Source organism: Nothobranchius furzeri, chromosome 5 (genome assembly GCF_043380555.1).
Source record: "Nothobranchius furzeri strain GRZ-AD chromosome 5, NfurGRZ-RIMD1, whole genome shotgun sequence".
NCBI lineage: Eukaryota > Metazoa > Chordata > Actinopteri > Cyprinodontiformes > Nothobranchiidae > Nothobranchius > Nothobranchius furzeri.
Window position 1 is genome coordinate 76,162,769 of NC_091745.1, and position 26,207 is coordinate 76,188,975.

General features: G+C 43.1%; 2 protein-coding genes and 1 long non-coding RNA gene across 6 annotated transcripts in view; 2 read left to right on the forward strand and 1 right to left on the reverse strand.

Annotated features, from left to right (window-relative positions):
• Positions 1-1,374: 1,374 nt before the first annotated feature.
• Positions 1,375-3,484, forward strand: LOC107379692 (transmembrane protein 100). The gene is made up of 2 exons (XM_054741395.2): positions 1,375-1,496; positions 2,767-3,484. Exon 2 carries the CDS (start codon positions 2,823-2,825, stop codon positions 3,255-3,257), a length of 435 nt encoding a protein of 144 aa, XP_054597370.1. The 5' UTR covers positions 1,375-1,496; positions 2,767-2,822; the 3' UTR covers positions 3,258-3,484.
• On the reverse strand, positions 3,039-25,058 carry LOC139069884 (uncharacterized). Its single transcript, XR_011520553.1, has 3 exons — positions 24,937-25,058; positions 13,356-13,458; positions 3,039-3,158 (listed from the first exon to the last, which is right to left on the reverse strand). It is a non-coding gene; the product is annotated as an uncharacterized lncRNA (long non-coding RNA).
• Positions 6,167-26,207, forward strand: part of si:dkey-17m8.1 (C-Jun-amino-terminal kinase-interacting protein 4) — a 29,821-nt gene continuing 9,780 nt past the window's right edge. For 2 of the 4 annotated variants that reach the window (XM_015950559.3, XM_054741359.2), the window contains exons 1-15: positions 6,185-6,317; positions 7,114-7,183; positions 7,267-7,405; positions 7,514-7,708; positions 12,435-12,555; positions 12,749-12,819; positions 14,537-14,601; positions 17,592-17,661; positions 17,746-17,915; positions 18,011-18,273; positions 18,420-18,477; positions 24,210-24,362; positions 24,443-24,485; positions 24,578-24,705; positions 24,784-24,837. In XM_015950559.3, the coding sequence (XP_015806045.3) occupies positions 7,307-7,405; positions 7,514-7,708; positions 12,435-12,555; positions 12,749-12,819; positions 14,537-14,601; positions 17,592-17,661; positions 17,746-17,915; positions 18,011-18,273; positions 18,420-18,477; positions 24,210-24,362; positions 24,443-24,485; positions 24,578-24,705; positions 24,784-24,837 (1,490 nt within the window). In that variant the 5' untranslated portion in view covers positions 6,185-6,317; positions 7,114-7,183; positions 7,267-7,306. Of the gene's footprint in view, positions 6,318-7,113; positions 7,406-7,513; positions 7,709-12,434; positions 12,556-12,748; positions 12,820-14,536; positions 14,602-17,591; positions 17,662-17,745; positions 17,916-18,010; positions 18,274-18,419; positions 18,478-24,209; positions 24,363-24,442; positions 24,486-24,577; positions 24,706-24,783; positions 24,838-26,207 lie in introns of those variants that run through there. The other 2 variants (XM_070551142.1, XM_015950561.3) reach the window with 2 other exon arrangements.

Consider the following 26,207-nt stretch of genomic DNA (forward strand, 5'->3'; position numbering starts at 1 on the left):
TATAAGCAGCCATCCTCCACGACTCTCTCTCTCACACACACACACACACACACACACACACACACACACACACACACACACACACACACACACACACACACACACACACACACACACACACACACATACACACACACACACACGCACCAAGCAACATGTTTTTGTCCTTTTTTGTGCTTTTGTATCATTTATTTGCTTTATTCCCTTGCGCACATTTTAGGGTTAGGTGTGTTAAAGTTGGGGTTAGCATTATTTAGAGGTTAGGGTTAGGGCCAGGGCAGGGCTATTCAATTCCAGTCCTCGAGGGCTTCAACACACCTGATTTCAATCAGGAGGTGATTAACAGGCTTCTGCAGAGCCTGATGAGCCGCTGCACAGGTGACTCAACCACTGATTCAAGTGTGTTGGAGCAGAGAAACCACTAAAACGTGCTGGATACCGGCACTCGAGGCCAGAACGTGACTAGTCCTGGGACAGGGTTAGAGTGTATGAGTGATTTTTGTTTATCCTTTCATTTATTTTCCTCAATCTCTCGCAAGAACCAAATCTTTAGGCGTACGGTTCGGGTTGAGGTCATTTTAGGAGTCAGGATTTTTGGCTAGGGTTTTATTTTTGTCTTTATTTTAGTTTTTCTTTTATGTATTTCCTTTATTCCCATCCACAAACCACACTGCAATGATAATAAAGATAACTGAATTTAATAAATCTGAATTACAAACATTTATTTACGCTTCTTTTAATGGATGTAAATCGTGTAAGGTTTTCAGGAGTGCACGTTAATCTAAGCACACCTAAGAAGATCTACAATTTGGCTCATGGCAACAACCGTATTGGCTGTGCAGGATTATACCCTATTAATGGACCGTCCCTAGCTTCACCTGCTCTTGAGTATCAACAGGTGAATGTCGCGACCGACATGTATATCATGAATCCGCCAAACTCAGAGTATCAAAACAAACCAGCCACGTACGTTTACGTGAGCTCAAGGAAAGTAAATCCCAATCATATCAAGTTTCCTCACCTTTATGTGTCAGAAACAAGATTTGAGCACCACAATGGGAATAAACCTGCACCTCGCTACCTTCAGCATGAGTTAAATGTGAACGCGGGAGCGGACAATACTCTGGGAAAGGGAAAATGTGTGCTTAACCAATACAATGGGCTGGTTAGACACAACTCTGATCCTGAGCTGAAAGCTAAAGAAAAAGAGGAAGGGAGTTGTTTCTAGATAAATATCTGTTAATGGGCTGTAATGACGCGTAATGACAGACAAGAGCTTCCTACTAAACACAAGGAAAAAGAGGGGAACAAACAAACTAATCTTGATAATTTTGTCTGCCATTTTGCCAGGTCTCGAGTATTTTAGAGGAATCTGGGAATCAGCCCCCATTTCTACAGCTACTGTCCAGGGAGAAGGTCGGCAGCAACATTTGGCAGTTTTTCTGGTAAATATAAATGAGACCTTCGCCCTGGAGTATTCCTGACCCAACACTGAGGTATGTAGTGCTTCTTTTTGGTTTGTTTATTTTTTGTATGACAATGTTTCTTCTTTAAAATCAAACTTGTATTTATTGCATTTACTGATTAAATGTTATATAGTATGAGAGAAAATATGCTTTTACTTTAAATTACTTTTCAATTTTCATGGAAATTAAATATATATATGCAGGGTGAAGGTCTCATTTATGTGTATATATATATATATATATATATATATATATATATATATATATATATATATATATATATATATATATATATGAGACCTTCACCCAGGATATATATATATATAATGTATGTATATATGTACATATATACATACATACACACACGCTCACACATAATGTATGTATGTATGTATGTATATATATATATATATATATATATATATATATATATATATATATATATATATATATATATATGAGACCTTCACCCAGGATATATATATATATAATGTATGTATATATGTACATATATACATACATACACACACGCTCACACATAATGTATGTATGTATGTATGTATATATATATATATATATATATATATATATATATATATATATATATATATATATATATATATATATATATGTATGAGACCTTCACCCAGGATATATATATAATGTATGTATATATGTACATATATACATACACACACACACACACACACATAATGTATGTATGTTTGTATGTATGTATGTATATATATATATATATATATATATATATATATATATATATATATATATATATATATATATATATATACACATTTATATAGATACATACATACACACACACATAATGTATGTATGTATGTATGCATGTAAATATATATATATATATATATGTATATGTATACATATATACATATACATATATATGTATATATAAATATATATATGTATATATATCTATTATAAAATATATATATATACATATATATATAAGTATATATATATATATATATATATATATATATATATATATATATATATATACACTTATATATATATATATATATATATATATATATATATATATATATATATATATACTTATATATATATGTATATATATATATTTTATAATAGATATATATACATACATATATTTATATATACATATATATAAGTATATATATATACATACATTGTGTGTGTATGTATATGTATATATATATATATATATATATATATATATATATATATAATATAAGTATTTTTTTTTTCCTAAATAGAGCTATTGGTTGTGTTGTAGGAGTCAACGACGACGTGGAGATTAAGGGGGCCTATAGCGAGTGATAAAAACCAACCATGACAGCCACGATGGAAACCCTTGATCCTTCAGCTTTAACAGATGTCCCCTCGACCGTCTCCTTCCAGTGCACACCAGAGACGGTGACCCTACCTAAAGGAGTTGTCTCGGTGGTAGGCATCACCGTGGTGACTGGGGGTGTGGAGCTCTCCTGTCGATCCTGCATGATGGCCTTTGCATTTTGGGGGGCGCTGATTGGTTTCAGCTGTGTGGCCGTGGGGCTGTGGGACCAGTTGAGTCAGCTGCAGGCAGGAGTCTCTCATCTACTGGGACTTGGGTTTGTGATTCTGGCCTTCAGCTTTGTGATGGTGGCCAGCACAGCATTGTTTCACGTCCTGACGAAGAAGAAGAGAATGATTATACGAGAGGAAAGACAGGATGGCAAACAAGTTCTTGTGGAGGGTGAAGAAGTGATTAAAAAAGTCACAGTATAAAAGAAGACTGAGATAAAATGATTATGTACTAAACCGTCCAGAGGGGGGCCCTCTTTCCTGTTCAAAACATTCTCACTCCTTATCAGCGGCACCCAAAAACTCCTGTTTCTTCTTTTGTCTTAACTATTTAGCGTTTGTTATTTTAGGGAAATGTGTTCTTTCAGGCTATGAATTCACAAGCTGTGTTCTACATCTCTACAACGCGCCTTTTTACATTTCTACGACATCTTGTGTACTTTTTTACTCAGCTGAAATGATGATAGAGATTTTAAGCTACAAAATATTTATTACGTTTATTTCATAAGAAGCCTGCATGTGAAACTCAGAGTGACTTTCGTATACTTCAAAAATAACAAGTGAAAAACTGTTTCTCAGTGAACTTGGTCTTTAATAAAATAAATAAATAAACTAGCTACTGTTCAATAGTCAGAAAAAATGTTGGATGAAACAAACCTCACCAGATGCTGCTATTAAGTCAGCATATAAGCTTGTAGTCTATATTAAATCAATATTATTAATATATTATATTTATATTCTCTTTTTTGGCATATTTTCCTTTTAAATTTGATTATTTATCCATATAGTTAACCTCATAGTCTGCAACTTCTGCCTTTTATATCTTCATTACATTTATTTTGTGTGATAATTTTATTTTTTAATACTAACTTTGTTGCATAAAATTGCTTTAAAGAACTTACTTTGTCATGTATCATAGCACAAAATTATGTCATTCTCATGCTAATTTTGTAATACTATCAAGAACCTAGCTTTGATTAGTTTACAACATCCTGAATCATTTACTTTAAATGCTCTTCATTGATTGTGTTGATGCCTGCAGGTAGGCCTAATCTGGGAGGGGCATGAACCAGCACTAGCTTTGGTCTATTTCGATTTGAAACCCCTGCTGTAAATGCACACGTGTGTAAAATGTGTAAACCCCTTGGGGGGTCACGAACCCCAGGTTGGGAAATGTGTACTGAAATAAACATTCATTCATTCATATTATTGTTTTGTACTGTCTGGTCAAAATTTCTCTAATATTGTTTATCAAAATCTGGGAATAAAAACATTACATCACATTCATTTAGTTTGTTAGCCTGTTATCACTTTGAAACTGATAAAAGCAGTCCGTTCCCTAGACCAGCGGTTCCTAGCCTTTTCTCCTTGAGGACCCTCTTGACTGTGTCAAGGACAAGCCAAGGAACCCCCTAATCCTAACTTGTACCCACATACGCTCATTAAAAGTGATTATTACAAACTTTATACAGACACCCTCCATCCTTTTTCGGCCGGTCATCCGGGATCGGCCGCAGCCTAAGCAGGGAGGCCTTGACATTCCTCTCCTCATCCACTTGGGCCAGCTCCTTCAGGGGAATCCCAAGGCATTCCCTGGCCAGTGAGACATAGTCCCTCCAGCGTGTCCTGGGTCTTCCTTTCGGTCTTCTCCCGGTTGGACGTACCCGGGAAACATCCCCAGGGAGGCGGCCTGGAAGCATCCTAACCAGATACCCGAGCCACCTCACCTGACTCCTCTCGATGTGGTGGAGCAGCAAGTCTACTACGAGCCCCTCCTGGATAACCGGGCTTCTCACGTATCTCTAAGGGAGAGCCCAGCCACCCTGCGGAGAAAACTCATTTTGGCCGCTTTTTTCCACGATCTCATTCTTTTGGTCACTACCCAAAGCTCGTGATCATGGGTTAGGGTAGGAACGTAGATCAACCGGTAAATCGAGAGCTTTGCCTTCCAGCTGAGCTCTCTATTCACTACAACAGATCGATACTCCCACATCACTGCAGACGCAGCACCAATCCGCCTGTCGATCTCACATTCCATCTTTCCATCACTCGTGATCAAGACCCATAGATACTTAAACTCCTCCACTTGGGCAGGACCTCATCCCTGACCCGGAGAAGGCATTCCACCCTTTTCCAACTCAAGACCATAATCTCAGATTTAGAGGAGCTGATTCTCATCACAGCTGCTTCACACTTAGCTGTACAGACACACAGAGTTATGACTCTTATACAGAGTTTTGATTATGCTATTGGGTGTGTTATTGAGATTTTTATAAATGTCATATCTACAAATGCAATCTTGGTAACTTTACAACATCGGGACAGACAAAATTTTGGGGGCCCCTGGAATCTTTGGGGGACCCCATGTTGGGAATTACTGCCCTAGGCCAATTACAAACATTCAAGTGCTGTATTTGATAACTACTGTAGTGGTGGGATATTTTATTTCCTGTATCCTGTTTTCTTGAACTATATTTATCAATAGTGAACAAAACAACCATTTGAGTTATCTTACATGGGATTTAACACAGAACGAAACAAAACTCTAAAGATAAAATTTATTTCTATGAAGCTCGTTCTCATTTCTATCACGAGAAAGGCAGAAAAACACATGAAAACACGCGCTGGAGTCTCCATCTACTGGAAGAAAAAGGAAATCCATCCTATGAAATTCTTCAACATTATGTACAATAAAAAAAGAACGACTATGAAACTGATACACTTAATTAAACTAAATAAGCAGATTTTCTGGAACATTTTCGAGTATGCAGATTTTATACACATTTGCACACGTCTCTAACTGTCGCTCCCTTTCGTGTGATTCATCTTCAACTGAAATAAACATCACCAGCACGACTTAAACGCGAGTCAAGTTTAAGATGCTGCTGTAATCATTGTCGCAAGAAGAACAGACTTGCTAATTTTATGGTATTTCAACAGGTATGGCTTTGTAAAAGGTAAAAGGGTTTACTGATCACCTGACAGCCACCTCCTTAGTCACGTGTCACCGTTCAAGTTTCAGGAAACCTTTTTTTCCCTTCTGAAAACAAAACTGCACAAGTCCCGCCTCTTCTGTGATCCTATTGGTCAAAGGCAACAAATACAAGCTTCTGGTTGGACACACTGAAACATGTATGCGCACGTCAATAATGAAACAGCAATCCCTTCTTCGGAGTAATTAATATCGTCGCGGAGGGAAAATAGACCGAAATTTTGGGATTGTTCAGTAGTCAAATGAAAGTCACCCTGGAGACAGTCGTGGAGGTGAGTTTGATGAACTTAGCGGAACAGCGAAGCGACACTACCTGTATATTTTGGCTTACAGTCGCAACTTTGTAATCTTGCTGAGTGTTTCTACGGTCTTCAAGAGTCAAGGTGTCCACTGTCAGTCTGGTTACTTATTTATACAGAACACCAGCTGATGTGTGACATTTTTACTGCACTTTTAAGCTAACAACAAGGCTAACCGCCGATAAATACAACCAGTTGCTGACGTGTTAGGATTGTATTTAAAGTTAGTCTGTTGAAGTGTTATTTTTAAACTATTCTGCAAGATTAATATCAGTGCCTAATGGCTAATTTTATAATATTATTACATTATCCATGTACTTTTATTGAGTAAATGTTGTAGTTTATGACTTGTTGTAAAATAATTGCAGTAATTCACACAGCTAATCATTTCTGGGGAAACTGCAATGAGATTGTTGTTCCATAGACTAAATAATGAAATGCTGTAGAAGAGAGGCCAAAAATAGCATTATTTCTGTCTGCTAATTGTTTTCAATTATCATCCAATTTTTATCCTACTCCTAAAACTAAGTCTTTTGAAATCTTTGTGCTTTTTATTTTTTGGTTTAAGTGAAAGTCCCTTCAGTCATGCATGTGTGGTTTAGTATTAATAACATCATGTCTTTGTATTGGTTTTAAGCTTGAACAAAAAAAAATCATTTTTTTAATCTTCTCAATGTAAAACGACTCATGTGAGTTTCAGGATTGAGATTATTTGTGTCTTTTAAACTTTTAAACCTTGATTATGATGCATTATTGTATTTATTTTCAGAATGTGCTTTAAACCCCCTCCCGAAGATGCTTGTCAGCTAAAAATGGGTGGTGCTTGTGTTGGTAGAAATGTGAGTGAGCCAGCTGAACTAGTTGTTTTAGTTTGTGGGACAGTATAGTGATTTTTTTTTTTTTTTTTTGGAATTTGGGTCAGTTTTTGACAGGTGAGTGTAGGGATTTAAAATAATCTGGAGATGGAGTGCAGTGAGAAAATTCTGTGTGGCACGGGAGAGCTGGAGCTGGATCCCAATATCGTCAGTGAGGAGGCAGGAAAACTGTATTCAGAGCTGCAGGTATGCTTTTATGCATTTTTGTGTGTTCTTAGGCAATAAGAATGAAAATTTAATTCACATTTGGTTTAAAAATCCCTATTCTCCTTGTGCTGCTTGATCCTGCTAAAGACTGTTGTTGAGACCCACGGTGAAGGAGTGGTGGAGTCCCTGGTGCCCACGTTGGTGTGGGTCCTGGAGGGCCTGGCCTCCTGCAAATTCCAGCTGAGAGAAAAAGAAGAGGAGGCTGAAAGCGAGAAAGCTGAGCGAGAACAGCTGCTGGAGAGATACCAAGCAGAGAAAGCTCTCCGGAAAGAAAGTCAAGAGGTTCTGATTCCAGTGAAATGCTAAGATTTATATCACAGGTTTATATTCCCTTTTCTTGAACTGTTCCATTCATCCTTCCATTTTCATCCACTTATCCGGAGTCTGGTTGCGGGGGCAGTAGCCTAAGGCCCAGACTTCCCTCTCCCCAGCCACTTGGGCCAGCTCCTCCGGGGGAATCCCAAGGCGTTCCCTGGCCAGGTGAGAGACATAGTCCCTCCACCGTGTCCTGGGTCTACCTTTAGGTCTCCTCCCGGTTGGACGTGCCCGGAAAGCCTCACCAGGGAGGCGTCCAGAAGGCATCCTAACCAGATGCCCGAGCCACCTCAACTGGCTCCTCTCGATGTGGAGGAGCAGCTGGTCTACTTCGAGCCCCTCCCGAATGGCCGAGCTACCGAGCTTCTCACCCTATCTCTAAGGGAGAGCCCAGCCACTCTTCGGAGAAAACTCATTTTGGCCGCTTGTATCCGCAATCTCGTTCTTTTGGTCACTACCCAAAGCTCATGACCATAGGTGAGGGTATGAAAGTAGATCGACCGGTAAATTGAGAGCTTCGCCTTCTGACTCAGCTCTCTCTTCACCACGACAGACCGGTACAACGCCCGCATCACTGCAGATGCAGCACCAATCCGCCTATCGACCTCACGCTCCAGTTTTCCCTCACTCGAGAACAAGACCCAGAGATACTTAAACTCCTCCACTTGGGGCAGGACCTCATCCCTGACCCGGAGAAGGCATTCTACCCTTTTCCGAATCAAGACCATGGTCTCAGATTTAGAGGAGCTGATTCTCATCCCAGCTGTTTCACACTCTGCTGCAAACCGTTCCAGCGAAAGCTGAAGATCACGTTCTTATGAAGCCAACAGGACCAGATCTGCAAAAAGCAGGTCCTCAGGCCACCAAAACGGATGCCCTGCACACCTTGGCTCCACCTAGAAATCCTGTCCATAAAGGTTATGAACAGAATCTGTGACAAAGGGCAGCCTTGGCAGAGTCCAACTCTCACTGGGAACGAGTCCGACTTACTGCCGGCAATGCGGACCAAGCTCTGACACCGGTCATACAGGGACCTAACAGCCCGTATCAGAGGGCCTGGTACCCCATACTCCCGGAGTACCCCCCACAGGGCCCCCCCGAGGGACGCGGTCAAACGCCTTCTCCAAATCCACAAAACTCATGTAGACTGGTTGGGCAAATTCCCACGCACCCTCCAGGATCCCCCTAAGGGTATAGAGCTGGTCCAGTGTTCCACGGCCAGGACGAAAACCACATTGCTCCTCCTGAATCTGAGGTTCAACAATCCGATGGACCCTCCTCTCCAGAAACCCTGAATAGATCTTACCAGGAAGGCTCAGGAGTGTGATCCCCCCTGTAGTTGGAACACACCCTGCGGTCCCCCTTTTTAAATAAGGGGACCACCACCCCGGTCTGCCAGTCTAGTGGGACTGTCCCCGATGTCCATGTGGTATTGCAGAGCTGCGTCAGCCAACACAGCCCCACAACATCCCGAGCCTTAAGGAACACCGGGCGGATCTCATCCACCCCTGGAGCCTTGCCACAGAGGAGCTTTTTAACCACCTCAGTGACCTCAGCACCAGAGATTTGAGAGGCCAACCCAAAGTCCCCAGACTCTGCTTCCTCACTGGAAGACGTGTCGGTGGGATTGAGGAGGTCTTCGAAGTATTCTGCCCACTGATCCACAATGTCCTGAGTAGAGGTCAGCAGCACACCGTCCCCACTATAGATAGTGTTGATAGCACACTCCTCGAAGCCGTACGGAAGTCTTGCTCCATGGTCTCACCGAACTCCTCCTTGCCTGGGTTTTTGCCTTGGCGATCACCCGAGCCGCTTTCCGCTTGGACTGCCGGTACCCGTCAGCTGCGTCTGGAGTCCCACAGGACAAAAAGACCTGATAGGACTCTTTCTTCAGCTTGACAGCATCCCTAACTGCCGGTGTCCACCAGCGGGTTCAGTGGTTGCCACCACGACAGGCATCGACGATCCTGCGACCACAGCTCCGGTCGGCCGCCTCAACAATGGAGGCACAGAACAGGGTCCATTCAGACTCACCCCGGGTTTCCACGGGAGCCGTCAGCAGCATGTTACTGCAGCAGCACGTCTTGCTCGCGTAAGCTGCTGCTTGGCCCTTCCCACGAGACGCGAATCAGCAGGGGAGCAGCTGTCACCGACAGAGCACGAAGTCACACGAGTGACTTCGTCAGTAAACACAACAACAAGCAGGAGAAAACTACAACATGGCTCCAAAATGTTTGTGTTTTATGTTCTGTCCGTTTTATAATCGCCAATACGGACCTGAAAAACAAAGGAGACCGCTAGCTAGGTGATAACTTCTCACGGGGACGCACAGTTAGTAACCTTTTTTAAAGTAAAGCGACCGGAAGGCAGTACGTTCTTTATTCTGAAAATCTCGGGAGCTTCTCTCCATTTCCGCGTCCGATTTCCTGTCTTTCCTTCCCCAAAAATGTCGAACTTGACCCGTTTCAGAGGCGTCGCGCGTAGGAAATAGAACCGGCGCGTAAAGGCCACGACATGCTGCTCCTGAGACGCGGCCAACTCGCGCTGCTGACGGCTCCAGTGGAAAAGGTTCTGTTGACCACAGCCGTTCCTATCAGCAGCTATGACGTGCTGCTGCAGTAACGTGCTGCTGACGGCTGCTGTGGAAAGCCGGGGTGAATGTCCCCCGCCTCCCCCGGAACATTTTGGAAGTTCTATCGGAGGTGGGAATTGAAGCTCCATCTGACAGGAGACTTTGCCAGACTCTCCCAGCAGACCCTCGCGATACGTTTGGGCCTGCCAGGTCTGATCGGCATCCTCCCCCACCATCTGAGCCCGCTCACCACCAGGTAGTGGTTAGTTGACAGCTCCGCCCTCTCTTCACCTGAGTGTCCAAGACATGCGGCCGCAGGTCAGATGAAACAACAACAAAGTCGATCATTGATCTGCGGCCTAAGGTATCCTGGTGCCAAGAGCACATATGGACACCTTTATGTCTGAACATGGTGTTTATTATGGACAATCCATGACTGGCACAGAAAGTCCAATAACAAAACATCACTCAAATTCAGATCCTGTGGGCCGTTCCTCCCAACCACACCTCTCCAGGTTTCACTGTGGTTGCCCACATGAGCGTTAAAGTCCCCCAGCAGAACGAGGGAGTCACCGGAAGGAGCGCTCTCCAGCACCCCCTCCAAGGTCTCCAGAAAGGGTGGGTAGTCTGAACTGTAGTTTGGTGCATAAGCACAGACCACAGTCAGAACCCGTCCCCCCACACGTAGGCGGAGGGAGGCTACCCTCTCATCCACTGGGGTAAACCCCAACGTACAGGCGCCAAGATGGGGGGCAACTAGTATGCCAACCCCTGCTCGGTGCCTCTCAGTGGGAGCAACTCCAGAGTGGTAGAAAGTCGAACCCCTCTCAAGGAAACTGGTTCCAGAGCCAGAGCCATGCGTTGAGTTGAGTCCGGCTATATCTAGTCGGAACCTCTCAACCTCACACACCAACTCAGGCTCCTTCCCCACCAGAGAGGTGACATTCCATGTGCCAAGAGCCAGCTTCTGTAGCCGTGGATCAGACCGCCAAGGTCCCCGCCCTCGACTACCACCCGTCACACACTGCACCCGACTCCTTTGGCCCCTCCCACGAGTGGTGAGCCCATGGGAAGGGGGACCCACGTTTCCTCTTCGGGCTGTGCCCGGCCGGGCTCCATGGGTGAAAGCCCAACCACCAGGCGCTCGCCAACGTGCCCCACCTCCAGGCCTGGCTCCAGAGGGGGGCCCCGGTGACACACGTCCTGGCGAGGGAACACGGTTTCCATTTATATTATTCATCATAAGAGGTCTTCGGGCTGCTCTTTGTCTGATCCCTCACCTAGGACCCGTTTGCCATGGGTGACCCTACCAGAGGCAGAAAGCCTCAGACACCTTAGCTCCTAGGATCATTGAGACACTCAAACCCCTCCACCATAGTAAGGTGGCAGCCCAGGGAGAGGTAATGACAAATACAAATTCCAGCTGAGGGAAAACGAAGAGGAGGCTGAAAGCAAGAAAGCTGAGCGAGAACAGCTTCTGGGGAGGTTCTGATTTCAGTGAAATGCTAAGATTTAGGCCCTGTCCACACGTAGCCGGGGATCTGCCAAAACGTAGATATTTTTCTACGTTTTGGCCTGTCATCCACAGGAAAACGTTTTTTTTTTTTTTTACACGAAAACGGATCTTTTTAAAAACTCCGGCCAAAGTGAAGATCTGCGTTTTCTCCGTTTTGGGTGTCTGCGTGTGGACGGACAAAACCGGATTTTAAGGTCTGCAACGTCACTTTCCGCGACAAAAAATGCTGACATCACGTGTGCGACCTGTTTTTACACTAGCCGACAGCATGGAAGCCCTCAGAGCTGCGCTCGCTTTATCAATTGTCCAAGCGCTTTTTGCTTGTTTGTTTTTGCAAGCGGAATTACTGCTCCTTGCGGAAGACCACAGACGAAGGACGAGGTTAAGAACGGGAGAAGTACTGCCGCCTACAGGTCTGGCATGTCCTTAACAACGTATTTATCCAGGTACGTGTGGACAGAGTTTTTTTTAAAAACGAGGTGGTGTGGATGCAAGTTTTTGGAGGGGCGGATATTCGTTTAAAAATACCCGGCTACGTGTGGACTAGGCCTTATCACAGATTTATATTCCCTGTTCTTGAACTGTTCCGTCCTGGTTTCTTTTAGCGGTATCTGGAGTTGGATGACCAAATCGAACAAGAGCGGAGAGCCATTAAGGGGAGAGAGAAGGAGCGAGAACGCAGAGAGAGAGAACTGGAGAGGAAAGCCCGAGAACAGGCTGATCAGTGTGAGTTTTTTTTTTTTTTACATTACACACTTCATTTATTTTAATTCCTACAGTCTTTTGTTCGTTTTTTCCTTTTTAGCATTTCTCTAAATTCTGTAAAAAGACGCTGAAGAATAAATAAATGTTTTTATTGATATAGGTTGATGTCTGTTTAGTGTCTTTCTTTAAGGTCACGTCTTTGTTTTTCTCACAGTGGTGGCCTTGGAGGAGCAAAAAGCCAATCTGAGTAGAGAGCTGAGTACACTGAGGCACACTCACAACAAGGTTAGACACGTCCGTGGAGCTCCAACTAGTCTATGAATAACTCCGTGATTTCACACCTGCTGCTCAAATGAGTTCCCACATCCTTCCCCGGTGACCTCCGGTGATGGGATTTGTTTTTAAAGCTCTGTTTGAAAATAAACAGAATTGATTTAGTGGATCAGAAACGACCCAGAAACCACTTGAATAAAACTTGCTATGATAAAGCTCAAGTTTTAGCTCACTATCAAGGCTTTAGGTTTGAGCGAAGATTTCAGTTGGCTTTGTGGACAAAGAGTGCACAAACAGGTTTAGATCAGATGAAGATCGAGTTTGGTACTTATTAAAGGGGTTAGAATGAGCAAAACTGCTAATATTGAAGAAGGAAATTTGTGTCAGAAGCAGCTGAAAACACTGAAATGCTCTGAATGTACATAACAGCAGGTTATGGAGTGGAAAAACGAGGCTTATGTTGGGATAGACTTTCCAAAACCCCAGTCTTGACTTCATGTGAGCTATGCTTGAAAGGTTGGTTCGTCCATCCGTTTGTTTTCACCTGCCTTTCTGAGTCCAGGATGTGTGTGTTGGGGATCCAGCAGAGAGGCCCAAACTGCTCTTTCCCCTTCCCAGGCCAACATGGAGACATAATCCCTCTTACTTTTCCTGGAAGAAGAAGAAGATCTTTTCTAAAGCGTCTCTCAAGATAAAAATCACGAGGCGCTTCACGAAAACAAAAAATGTAAATAAGAATTTAGAAAATGATTAAAAATATATTTAAAATGAGCAAAAAATAAACAATTGTGATTAAAAATGTAAAGAAAGAGAGAGCGTGAATAGGAAAGAGGGAAATCAGTGGATCCTGAGGAAGGTGGAATAGGTGGGGAGAACAGAACAAGGAGAGGGCGATGAAGGTCACACCAAAGCCAGCCTGAACAGGTGAGTCTTCAGCTGCTTTTTAAAGGAGACCACTGAGTCCACTGATCTCAGGCTCAGGGGAACAGAGGTCCAGAGTCTGGGGGCCACAGCAGCAGATGATCTGTCACCTTTGACCTTTAGCCTGGTGCTGCACAACCAGTAGGCTTTGATCACTGGACCTCAGGGACCTGCTGGGGGTGTAGGGACTGAGAAGATCACCAATGTATGATGGTGCTTGTCCATGTGGTGCTTATAACCTGGGGGCCTCCTCCTGGCAGGATTGGGAGGCTTCCAGGAGACATCCTGACCAACACCTGAGCTGGCTCCTTTCAACATGGAAGAGCGGTCGCTCTACTTAGAATCTCTTCGGAATGTCTGAGCTCTTCTCCCTAAAATGGCCGAGTCCCTGAGGAATCTCCTTTAGGTCACTTTTATTCATGATCTTGCTCTTTTGCTTATTACCCAAAGCTCATGACTATCGGTGAAGATGGGAACGAAGATCGACGGGTAAAATGGAAGCCTACTAGCTTAGGTTAATATTGGTGATTATCTGGCAACCTGAAAGAAGATCTTTGAAAAAAGGAATCCATATTCTTACATTTGAAATCAGGAGCCATGTGAAGAATCTGGTTATGATGCATTTGGACGTCTCTTTGTAACGGGGGCTCACTGCTTGAAACGACACATGGAGTAATACTCCGTCTTGTACAGGAACTTTTCATTTTTAACATTTGAGTGAATAAGAACTTTGGATCGATGCAGCTACGGTAACACTGCATCTATACTTCTTTGTTTTTTAACCTACCGTTGATGTTCTCTCCTTCAGCTGAGCCACTCACACCGGGAACTTCTAGAGAAGAGGAAGGACTCTGAACGGGAGTCTCTTTTAAGGTGATTTACAGCACTTGTTCATTTACGACTCATTTCTCACTCTGCATGCAGTGTCACACACAGGAAGGCTCTAAATAATTTAGTGTCCACAGCTTTAACATGACCTCGCGACCAAAAGCTGCTCCAAGAACTAAATTCTGGTGTTGATCTTAAAGAGCAAGTCACTCCAAATCAATATTTTTTGCTGATAAACTATATAAATCAGTGTCTGATCATGCTGTAGACGTGTGCTGTCAATAATTCGGTATTTTAGTGCATCTTAGTTAAAATTTAAATATTCTGCCTAAAACTGTCAGTGTTTAACTGTCGTCAGGTAAAAACCTAGCACTGCATTTGAATTTGAATCTGCCATCACTATTGGCTAAGAGGTACACTTTGATGTTAGATGGTACATTATGATGTCACAATGTTGTGAGTGTGTGTATTTGTTAGCAGCTCCGCCCTCTCGGTCTGCTAGGCAACAGCCTTTGTTGCATTTTTCAAACAGGAAGTGGGAGTTGAGTAAGAATCTGGTAGGGAGTGACTTGCTCTGTAAGCTACACTATTTTTATGACTGGACTTCAACTGGACTTTTCCCTGTTTATGAAGATATTAGAATAGAATAGAATAGAATGGTGGAAAAGGGTGGATTGCCAACTTCGAGTCAGGGGAGAGGTCCTACCTCAAGTGGAGGAGTTTAAGTATCTCGGGGTCTTGTTCACGAGTGAGGGTAGGAGGGATTGGGAGATCGACAGGCGGATCGGTTCGGCGTCTGCAGTGATGCGGACGCTGAACCGATCTGTCGTGGTGAAGAGGGAGCTGAGCCAGAAAGCCAGGCTCTCGATTTACCGGTCGATCTACGTCCCAATCCTCACCTATGGTCATGAGCTTTGGGTAATGACCGAAAGAACGAGATTGCGGATACAAGCGGCCGAAATGAGTTTCCTCCGTAGGGTGGCCGGGCTCAGCCTTAGAGATAGGGTGAGGAGCTCGGACATTCGGGAGGGACTCGGAGTAGAACCGCTGCTCCTCCGGATCGAAAGGAGTCAGTTGAGGTGGTTTGGGCATCTGGTCAGGATGCCTCCTGGACGCCTCCCTGGGGAGGTGTTTCGGGCATGTCCTGCCGGCAGGAGGCCCCCGGGTCGACCCAGGACACGTTGGAGAGGTTACATCTCCAATCTGGTCCGGGAACGCCTTGGGGTCCTGTCGGAGGAGCTGGTGGAGGTGGCCGGGGAGAGGACGGTCTGGAGCTCCCTAGTTGGGATGCTGCCTCCGCGACCCGGACCCGGATAAGCGGAGGAAGACGAGGAGGAGAAAAGAAAAGAATTTATTGATCCCAAAGTGGGGACATTCACTTGTTAAGGCAGCACATACCCTCAGAGAATAGGACAAAATAATACAGGTGAATACACAAAGGCTATTGTAACCATCAGCAATTAGAATAACAAATAAAAATGGAAAATTGAGTTTCTAAAAAGAAACTGCATAAAGGACACAGACATACAGGAAGATGTTTGTGGAAAAAGCTATTCAAGCAAGCTAAGATCCAACCCCCTTCCTTAAGAGTCCCCTCTAGAGTCGCAGAATCTGATGGTCGCAGAAAATAGGTCAACACCGCCTGGATGCAATGGATTCAGTCAAACAACCATAAATACATGGCCTTATCTTAAGTCTCCTACCTGTTGTTGGCACCTAGCTTGTGGCTTTAACTGGTGATTACTCTTAAACACATGAATGCCCGGCAGAAATATAAAAATCCAGCTATTTTCCCAGACTGTCAACACTTGTTAAGTGATTTGCCGCACTAGCAGAAGGACGTCTTTCAACCTGAACAGAAGTTTTAAAAGAAAAGGATCCTGATATTTTTAGTTCTTTTAGACAAAATCAGCATTGGCAGATCAGAGCTGCACAAGGATCGAACGTCGGTGTCTCTAGAATACAAAATGTGGGTGAAAAGTGCAGAAGAATGAGCAAAGCCTTTAAAATATACACCGCCCAGCCAAAGAAGATGCCGCCATCCAAAAAAGGGTCATGCACTCTAATATTTTGTTGGACCAACTTTAGCTTTGATTACGGCACATATTCACTGACATTGTTGCAGCAAGCCCAGATCATAGCACTGCCCCCACAGGCTTGTTTAGTAAGCACTAGACATGATGGGTGCATCTCTTCATCTGCCTCTCTTCTTACCCTGATGCACCGTCACTCTGGAGCAGGATCCACCTGGACTCAGGCCAGTTTTTAATAAAGTGTTGGAAAGTTCTTAACCCAGTTTTAGTCATTTCTGCATCACCTTGATGTTTTCTCCGCTTGATGCCTGCCAGTGATCTGACCCTTCTCAAACACGCTAACATCTTTTCCACGACCACCAGATGTGTCTTTCCACAAGGTTGTTCAAGAAAGACTTGTTTCAGCTGAGAGATAATCACCCATGCAGTAGTTATCCAATAGGAGGCTCTTACCGGACTGCTCGGTTAAGTCCAGGTGGCGACTCATTGTGGTCAGGCGGTGTTTTACAGCAAACACTCGGGACACATTTCATGAACACTATCCTATTTTTGGTTATTTGCAATAGTTTAGAACAACAAATAATAGTTTTGCATGCTGATTTTGTTGTTGTCAAGTGGGCGACGGTGGCACAGGAGTTAAGCTCTCGCCCCGTAATCGGAAGGTTGTAGGTTCGAGCCCCGCTCAGTCTGTCGCTGTCGTTGTGTCCTTGGGCAAGACACTTAACCCACGTGCCTGCTGGTGGTGGTCGGAGGGACCGGTGGCGCTCTGCAGCCTCGTCTGTCAGTGCGCCCCAGGGCAGCTGTGGCTACATCGTAGCTCATCCCAACCAGCGTGTGAATGTGTGTGTGAATGGGTGAATGGCTGATTGTGTTGTAAAGCGCCTTGGGGGGTTCCAGGACTCTAGAAGGCGCTATATCAAAATACAGGCCATTTACTGTTTTACCATTAAAGTTGTGACTAAACTTTCTTTAATTCTCTTTAACTCTTTGTTTTTAATTTAGGAATCATGTGCGTTTCAGGAATGCCGACTTTCGGTCTCAAGTCTCGTCCGAATCCAAATTCAACGAAAAGGTGACTAAATTTGCACTTAATGTCGTTAATGTTCAACAATGAAACATTAGGATTTTTTTGTCGTCTTCTTTTTTGTGTTTGCAGAATATTCAGCGACCACATTCCAATTCCGGTCCTCCGCGTTTTGAAGATCTTGCAATCAAGGAAGAAAAAGTGAACGATATTAATGAGAACTGTGCTGTGGATGCGTTTGTCTCCGACATCATCAGCTCCACACCTGAGCTGATTCAGTTTCATGATCATGTAAAAGAGAGGTAATCTGAGCCATAATCCAGTTTAGTGTCACTGTGACTGCTCGTTAAGTTTCATGTAAGTCACTAATATATTATATGTATATATCTACAACCAGCACTCCTATTAAAACGAGTACTGATGCACCTCTAAAAGAGCTGGAGAGCAGCTTGGAGGAGGAACGGAAGAAGGTGGAGGAGCTGAAAGTGGAAGAGAAGAAGGAAGGGGAGGTGGAGAAAAAGGACCAGGAGGAGGACAAGGAGGTGGATGAAGATGACAGCATGGAGTGGGATCTCCGGAATACAGACTCGGTTTTCTCTGAGCTGTCAGAACTGAGTCGGGATTATGTGGAGAGTGTTGACCAAGGGGCCAACGTTCGAGGTGAACGCACTCAAAGTTTGATGATTGCATCAGCCTGACAAGTATAAACATAAAATCTGTGCTGCATTTTAGTGTGAAAAACAGTTATTTACATGTTTTTTTATTGTGTTGTTATTTTTGAATGCGCATCTTTTGTCTTTGTTTAGGTGGTACCGACCAGTTTGAGGAGATTCTCGCTCAGTTTGAGGATCTGAAAGTTGCCCAGTGAGTCTCACGTGCAGTTATTTTTTATTATAATGTTATTTCTTCAGCGTCGGTGGAATTGGCCTCACTTGGAAGTTTTCTAAGTTCACTGATGAACAGTTTTTACTTGTTATTTATCAAATGTGATCGGTCACTCTGAGTTGAACATGACGGCTAAATATGAAAATAGTCTTCTACCCCTATTTCCTGCATTAGCAGCTGATAAAAAATAGACGAGGAAACTCTGAGATTAGAGAAGTCACACAGATCTACATCACACTGTCACATTAGCACCCGCCTTAGCTTGCGACGGGGAAAGTTGTTGTTGGTTTAGCTTCCAGGAGAGCAGAGCACGTCACGGCTAGTGGAAGCTAACTGTTAGCATTAGCAACTCCACTACATGACAGAACTTCAGGCTTGTGATAATTATGGAGATAAAACATCAACATTGGAAAAGAAACAGTCAATGGTAGAGTCGTGTTGCTGTTGGCCAATCAGAGGCGAAATGTCTAATCGTTTATCCTCTGTTAACTCAGAGGACTTAACACAGATGTCTAAGCTGCAGCTGTTACACACCTGCTTAGACTCTATCAAAACCTGGATGGCTGGGAGCTTTCTTCAGCTGAATGAAGATAAGACTGATATCCTCATCTGTGCCCCAGACAAGCTGGTTCCCAAAGTCAGAGACTCTCTTGGTCTGCTTGCTTCCCACACCAAACCTTCTGTCAGGAATCTTGGTGTGACCTTTGACCCAGCTCTCCCCCTGAGCCTGAGATCAGTGGACTCAGTGGTCTCCTTTAAAAAGCAGCTGAAGACTCACTTGTTCAAGCTGGCTTTTGTATGACCTTCTTCACCTCTCTCTCTTTATTCTGCTCTCCCCACCTATTCCACCTTCCTCAGGATCCACTGATTTCCCTCTTTCCTATTGACTCTCTTTCTTAATATTTTTTTTAATCACAATTGTCTATTTTTGCTCATTTAAAATATATTTTTTAACATTTTCTAAATTTTTTATATTTTTACATTTTTTGTTTTTGTGAAGCGCCTCGTGATTTTTATCATGAGAGGCGCTATAGAAAAGGTCTTTTCTTTCTTCTTCATTCGCTGTCAGCGTTTCTCATCGTTCTTACTGTTTTGTAAGAGTGACAGAACGTTGCGCGCTAGGATGATGTCGACGCCAAAACAACCAAAACAAAGAGGGGACTCAACTCTTACATCAGGAAGAATCCGCGCGTTTCGAGCGTTATCCGTTCTTTCATAATCCGTTGTTGAATTGTGGTCGGCAGAAGCTTTTCCGGTTCGTGCCTCACTTTTTTTTTTTTACAGCAGCGGCCCAAAACGATCTCCTAACACATGGATGTTCTGCTTCCTGATCACCTGACGTGTGACATATGCGGATGAAGATCGGCTTTAGAGCTGAGATGTTTGTTCTCACGGTGCGGGGGCTCGTCCGACGCCCACACAGTAAAAAATATGCAAATTTGGCAGTGAATGAGTTAAAATTGAAAAATATTGATTTCAACAAAAGTATCGAGTAGTAGTAGTATCAAGAAATATCCAGCGGTACCCAGCCCCACTGATGCTGTTATATTTAATTGTGTTTTTGTTACCTAGCTGCCCTTTCTGTGAAAGCACAAACCGCTCTGCTGCTGTTCTCTACCGAGTGTTTAGGCAAAATATAATAAAAACCAAAAATAAATAAATGAACACGAGTTCAAGGACTCTTTTTTTTTTTTTTTTTTTTTTTTTTTTTTGCTGACAGGGCTGTGAAAATAGGTATTCAATTTTTATATAAGAAGTCTTGAAAATGTCTTAAAGTGTTGAATTTAACTTCATGAAACCTGTAGGAACCCGTTTTTATATTTTAATTAACAACAAAGAAATTATTTTACCTGGTCAAAACAAGAACTAAGACTATTTTTAAAAATCAGCGTCCGTCATTCTACGCTAAGGATTTCTATCAAGTTTAAAATAATTATTGTTGATTGTCTACATGGGTAAAACATAAAAGAGAAACTACATCTCACAATTTCCCGATGAACACGTTTCACTTGTTTATAAAGCCTGTCATGAGAAAACATCATCTTTATGGGGGAAAAAACATGGCTGGTGAAAAAATCTGGAAACAAGGTCTTTGAACCAAAATTTTAAAGATTTAACTTTTGCGCTGAGCGTCTTTCAATCATTGAGTCAACACTGAACTCTTCTTTATACGAACGTTTTCTTTGAGTCCAACGTGAAGCCCTCCGTTCGACAGCAGGAGGTTGGCCAGAATTGGGTCATTCAGCAGGACAAATATCCCCGAAGCAGCAGCAAATATTTAGCTTTGAGATCAAGAAAGAGACTGAAAAGATGATCACCGTAGGGGTTGTATCAACTAGTCGACCTGTCGACTTCACTGCTCTGTAGCGACTTTTTATGCCTTTCATCGACTAGTCGCTGTCACGTGATAATGACTGACAAAATGCAGTCCTCGGAAAAGACAGCAGGTGGTGAGCCCCTGCGCGTCGGGAGGTGACGCGCTGTGCCAGAGCGTCGGTATCTGACGCACGCGGTAAAACGGACATTTGACCGAATTGTGACCTTTACCCTCTTGCAATTTAACCTTCCCCTCACCCCCATCCTAACCTTAAAGAGCAAGTCACCCCCAAATCACATTTTTTTTGCTGATAAACTATATAAAGGAGTGTCTAATCGTGCTACAGACAAGTGTAGTCCATAATTTGGCAGTTCAGTGCATCTTGGTTAAAATTCAAATATTCTGCCTAAAACTCAGTGTTGCGCCGTCGTCAGGGAAAAATTCTGCACTGTATTTGAATTTAAATCTGCCACCTCTATTGGCTAAGAGGTATGCTATGATGTCATCTGGTACATTATGATGTCACAGTGCCATTGTGAGCCTGTGTGTGTGTGTATTTGTTAGCGGCTCCGCCCTCTCGGTCTGCCAAGCAACAGCATTTGTTGCATTTTTCAAACATGAAGTGGGAGTGGAGTAAGTTTCTTGTAGGGGGTGACTTGCTCTTTAACCAGCTTGCGCATGCAAAGCTCTGATCGTTGATGCGCTCCAGACATCTGCGTCCTGAGCACGGCCACAGTAACGTTATCAAATCAGGCGTCGCCACCTCAAAAACTAATTTAACACACGATCGTTCATGTCGGCTCATTTCCTTTTATGTTTTCTGTCTTTTATTTGTGCCTGTTGCTTTTCGCTGCTGTGGAGCGGGGCGCATCACCTGTTTAGTCCTCTGGTGACACATCTTACCGGTGCGGCCGGCGAGCACTCCGCTGTTTTAGCAGCCGGTAGATCTTTTAGAACTGCAGTTCAAAGGTAACTCATGAGGTGAAAATATATGAACCCAGGTAGCAGTTTTTCTTTAGGATTGAGAGGAGATGCAGGAAGATAATAAACAGACAGGACAGAAAAATAGTCAAATAAAAACAAGTTAGTTTTTGTACCTGCTGGTTGCAACAAACAGACACCATTGAAGGTAATCAGAAGTGAGGAACAGAAAATGAAATAATTATATTAATGTTTAGATTAGCAGGAACTCTGAGAGGCTGCAGGCGCATCAGTGAGTTTGCAGCCGCTGCGCAGGGGGAGGGGGGAGAGGGCTGAAGCAGAAACTACCGTAGTTAAAAGAGATGTGTTTAACGTAGAAAATGTGGGCGCAATTTTAATTGTCAAAAACTCCAGTGAACCTACCGACCTCCCCCACCCCCTGTGCGTCAGAAAAAAACGCTCGGTCACCCATCGTCAGTTTTAGCCGCTTCAGGTGTATGACGTCATCGACTCGATTTTCATTACTTGACGGTCGACTTTAAAAAAAATTGTCATGCAGCCTCTAGATCCCCGCTAAATTATTGCTGCTAGAATTGGTTCTACGGGCTTTTAAATCCTAAGGAAGACTTTGTTCATGACTTTTGTGCTGCTTTGCTTTCAGATTTGAAAAATCTAACAGAGCACCCATAGAAGATTTGTTTAGCATAGCATAGCATAGCATAGCATAGTTTATTTATATAGCACATTTAAAATGCAGCATGGGAGCTGCCCAAAGTGCTGCACAGGCTAAAACAAAACACACCCATTACAAGGAGCTAAAACTAAGGATAAAATCTCAATTAAAAGCAGAGAAAACATGAATAATAAGAACACATTAAAACAATGACACAATAAAACACTAAAACGAGTCACTGTCTAAAAGCCAAAGTGTAAAAGTGGGTCTTTAAACGAGATTTAAAAACCGCCAGAGATGGAGCCTGCCGAACTCCAATGGGCAATGAGTTCCATAGCTTTGGGGCAGCATGGACAAATGCTCGTTCACCCCGCGATTTGAGCCTCATCCGCGGCGTGTGCAGCAGCAATAGGTCAGCCGACCTCAACGAGCGGGTGGGCACATATGGAGTGAGAAGGGCAGAGAGGTAGGAAGGTGCCAGGTCACTGAGCGCTTTAAAAACAAAAGTCAGTAACTTAAACTGCACTCTGAAAATGACAGGGAGCCAGTGAAGATGTGCCAGGACAGGTGTAATGTGGCTACGTCGGTGTGTACCCGTCAAGAACCTGGCAGCAGTTTGTTTGTTTATTTATTTATTTATCAACATTGTTTTGCAAGATCCCAAATTTCTTTTTCCCTTTTTTTTCTTGGGAGTTTCTGTTATTCTCGAACTAACGAACGATCAAGTCTGTTGTTCCAGTTTGTATCGTTTTATTAAACTTCGCAGGTTACAGAGGCTGTAGTCGAGCCGTAAAAGCAACAACAACAAAAACAGACCATAAAGACCTCAAACTGAAGGTTTGCTAAAAAGTTAAATTCATTAAAAGAAGATTTTTGATGATGTTTTAAAGGTGAAATGTGTTAAATCCTTTTTAGGAAAATGAAGAAATGTCGCGTGCGTTGTTATAGTTATCCCTACCAGAGTGCAGTGAGGCTCCGCCCCTTATAACTAAACCACACAGTTCATGTTGCCGCTCGCTTTACAGTGAAGAAGCTGCCGAGACACAACAGTGAAGAAAGGCCACCGTGATGGAGGACGAACACCAGGGGGAGAGATTTGTACTGTTTTTGTTCCAGTTTGGCCAAAATTATAGGAGCATTAAAACCCTGATTGGCACGAGACCGTTTTCGTACGAGTTAGGATGTCTTAGTCATACTTTGACCTGGTAGTTTATGTTGAATTTATAAACATCCAGTTACATCGCCCTGGACAGCTTCCTCTGCCTCCTCCGATGATTTGTTTGCATGGCTGATGGAAGCAGAACCATGGAGAGAGAGAAAAAAGAAATATAAACTTGATTTCCTGCAAAACAAGGTCAAGTTGGAAAAACGCAGTTTCCTTTGACCCTGCAGGGCTCAGTAGTTTCACTTAAAGAGCATCAACTCTTCTGGAGGTATGCCAGGCTTCCTCACTGGCACAGTTTAAATCCAGTCTAAAGACACGTTTCTTTAATTCAGCTTCTGGTCAGTGATCGGTCTTTTATGCTGTGCCTCTCTTCTGTTTTTATTGACTTCTCTTTTTAATGGCTGTTTTAATTTTTGTTTAGATTTTAGGTGTTTCAATTTTACGACAGTTTAAATCTGTGTTTAATGTGTATGTATGTGAATTTGAATGGCTTTAACTCTGTGCAGTGCTTTGGTCAGCTGACATGCTGTTTTTAAACGCGCTGTATAAATAAAATTGGATTGGACTGGAACTCAATGATTAAAAAAAGTATTTATTTTTTTTTCACCCCTTCATTCATTTCCTCATTTTTTCAGTGAATCGGTTGAAGCTGCTCGTAAAGCGCTGATATCTCGAGTCGTCGAGCTGACCGACGATCGCGCTGCCCTCACCCTGGAAGTGGCGACTCTTCAGGAAACCGTGGAGAGACTAGAGGGACGGCTGAAGGAGAGAGACGAGGAGATCAAGAGGTGCAGCAGATCAGCAGTGAAAACTTGTACTCCTTTGGGAAATGAACCGTTTCACCTGCTCCTTGTTCAATATTTTTCAGAGTGCGGAAAGAACTGGAATCGTGTCAGTCTGAAGATCCTGATGTAAGCCGTTTATACGCTCCTGTTGGGAAGTGTAGATGTTAACTTGCTAAATGCTTAATCAAACCCCCCCCCCCCCCCCCCCCCCCTTTCAGGCCTCTCTGTCAACATCCATGCGTCACTTTTCCCGTTCTGAAATGGCCCGTGTGGTCATGGAGAAGAATCAGTACAAACAGCGTCTGTTTGAGCTGCAGGAGGCCGTCAGACACAGTCAGACTCTCAGGTACCCGAGGTTATGTCTCAGTGTTGCAGATTTCTGCCCCTTTGCACCTTTTAGTACCTGAACAGTTTGTTTTTCCAGAGCAACAAAAGGGGAGAAGTTTACAGAAGAAAAACAATCAAGTGTTTGGAGAAAGTAAGTATCTTTTTTTTCATCGATATAATGCTCGTCACAAGCAAATGGCTGATAATCCATCTTTCAGTTCTTTTTAAAACATAGAAAAGGTTTATTTACCTGCAACGTTTCGTTTGCGGCTGCAAACATCATCAGGCTGATGTTCCTTTGTTTATCCGCGGGCAGCAGAGGACGTTGTCGCCCTCTGCTGCCCGCTCTCCCCTCTCCGTTGATGCAGTCCCGTGCGCGATCCAACGATTAAACTCCATCGTCTCTGTTAGGTAATTTTATCTCCCATCCAGGATTACCTTAGGGAAAGTTCAACACGCAGGGGTCATAATAATCAGCTGATCAAACCTATACCAATAATCAACCAACAAAACAATTTAGGCTTTGCAAAGTGGAGAATGAAATACACACCACACAGAGGTCCGACAGTTCACTCTCGTCAGACAAAGTCCTCCAAGAGTATTTATTAAGGCAGTCACACGAAATGATGAACGCACACACAATTGCACACAAACATTCGAGGTTCTCACAGACTCTCAGGCAGGAAGGCACTCCAGGTGCAATTTCTAAAACAATAGAGCTGTCTGGACTTCTCAAGGGGAGTTCTACTGATAAGGGGGACCAGCACCAAGTCGAGGGCGAGGTCAGTCCTCCCTGTTAGAGCTACAAAAGCCTAAACAGATGCACCTTCGTTTAAAACCTCCAGATGTTAAACCGTTAAAGACATTAATGTCAGTTTTTATCCAACATTTCCTCCCTGTTTAAACGGAGTTCATCCTAAATAATTAGCAGAGTAACAAACCAACAGTAACAATACTACGATTATTTGTAAATCTGTGTGTAGCTGTGAAAATCAACCCTAATCACACAACGAATCACAACATATGTAAAGATCACCAAGAAAGGCCGTAAAAATAAGTAATGACCTGTAAAAGATGGCTACATCCAGGGGCAATGATTACAATAATGATTTTAATGGTAAAACAAAAGACACAGAACAATAAAATCAACCGACTGTCTGAAAGGAAATGTTGTCGCTGTCGGTGTAGCGACGAATTTTTCAGCTTGTCGTTGTTCTTTCGGTTAAAGAGTTTAGATCAGGATAGGCCACTCCGTCACTTTCTCTGGAACGCTTTAAACTGGCGTTAGAGCTGACGTGGCACAGTTTTATACTTCGGATGTTAAGGTTTATTTTCAAATGAAAATTACCAAACACCGTTAAAACCACACCTCCGTCAGATCTGTAAGATTCTGATTAGATCAGTGAAAGTAATGTGTCATGTCTTTTTAACGCTACGTGAAATGAGTCCTGTTGGAACATTTAAAGTCATAGTACCTTTATATTCTATAGGATTCTAATAAAGTAATTAATATTTTAATTT

Bases quoted from the DNA above. Each gene is read 5' to 3' on its own strand.
- LOC107379692 (XM_054741395.2), top strand. From the start codon at position 2,823: ATGACAGCCACGATGGAAACCCTTGATCCTTCAGCTTTAACAGATGTC.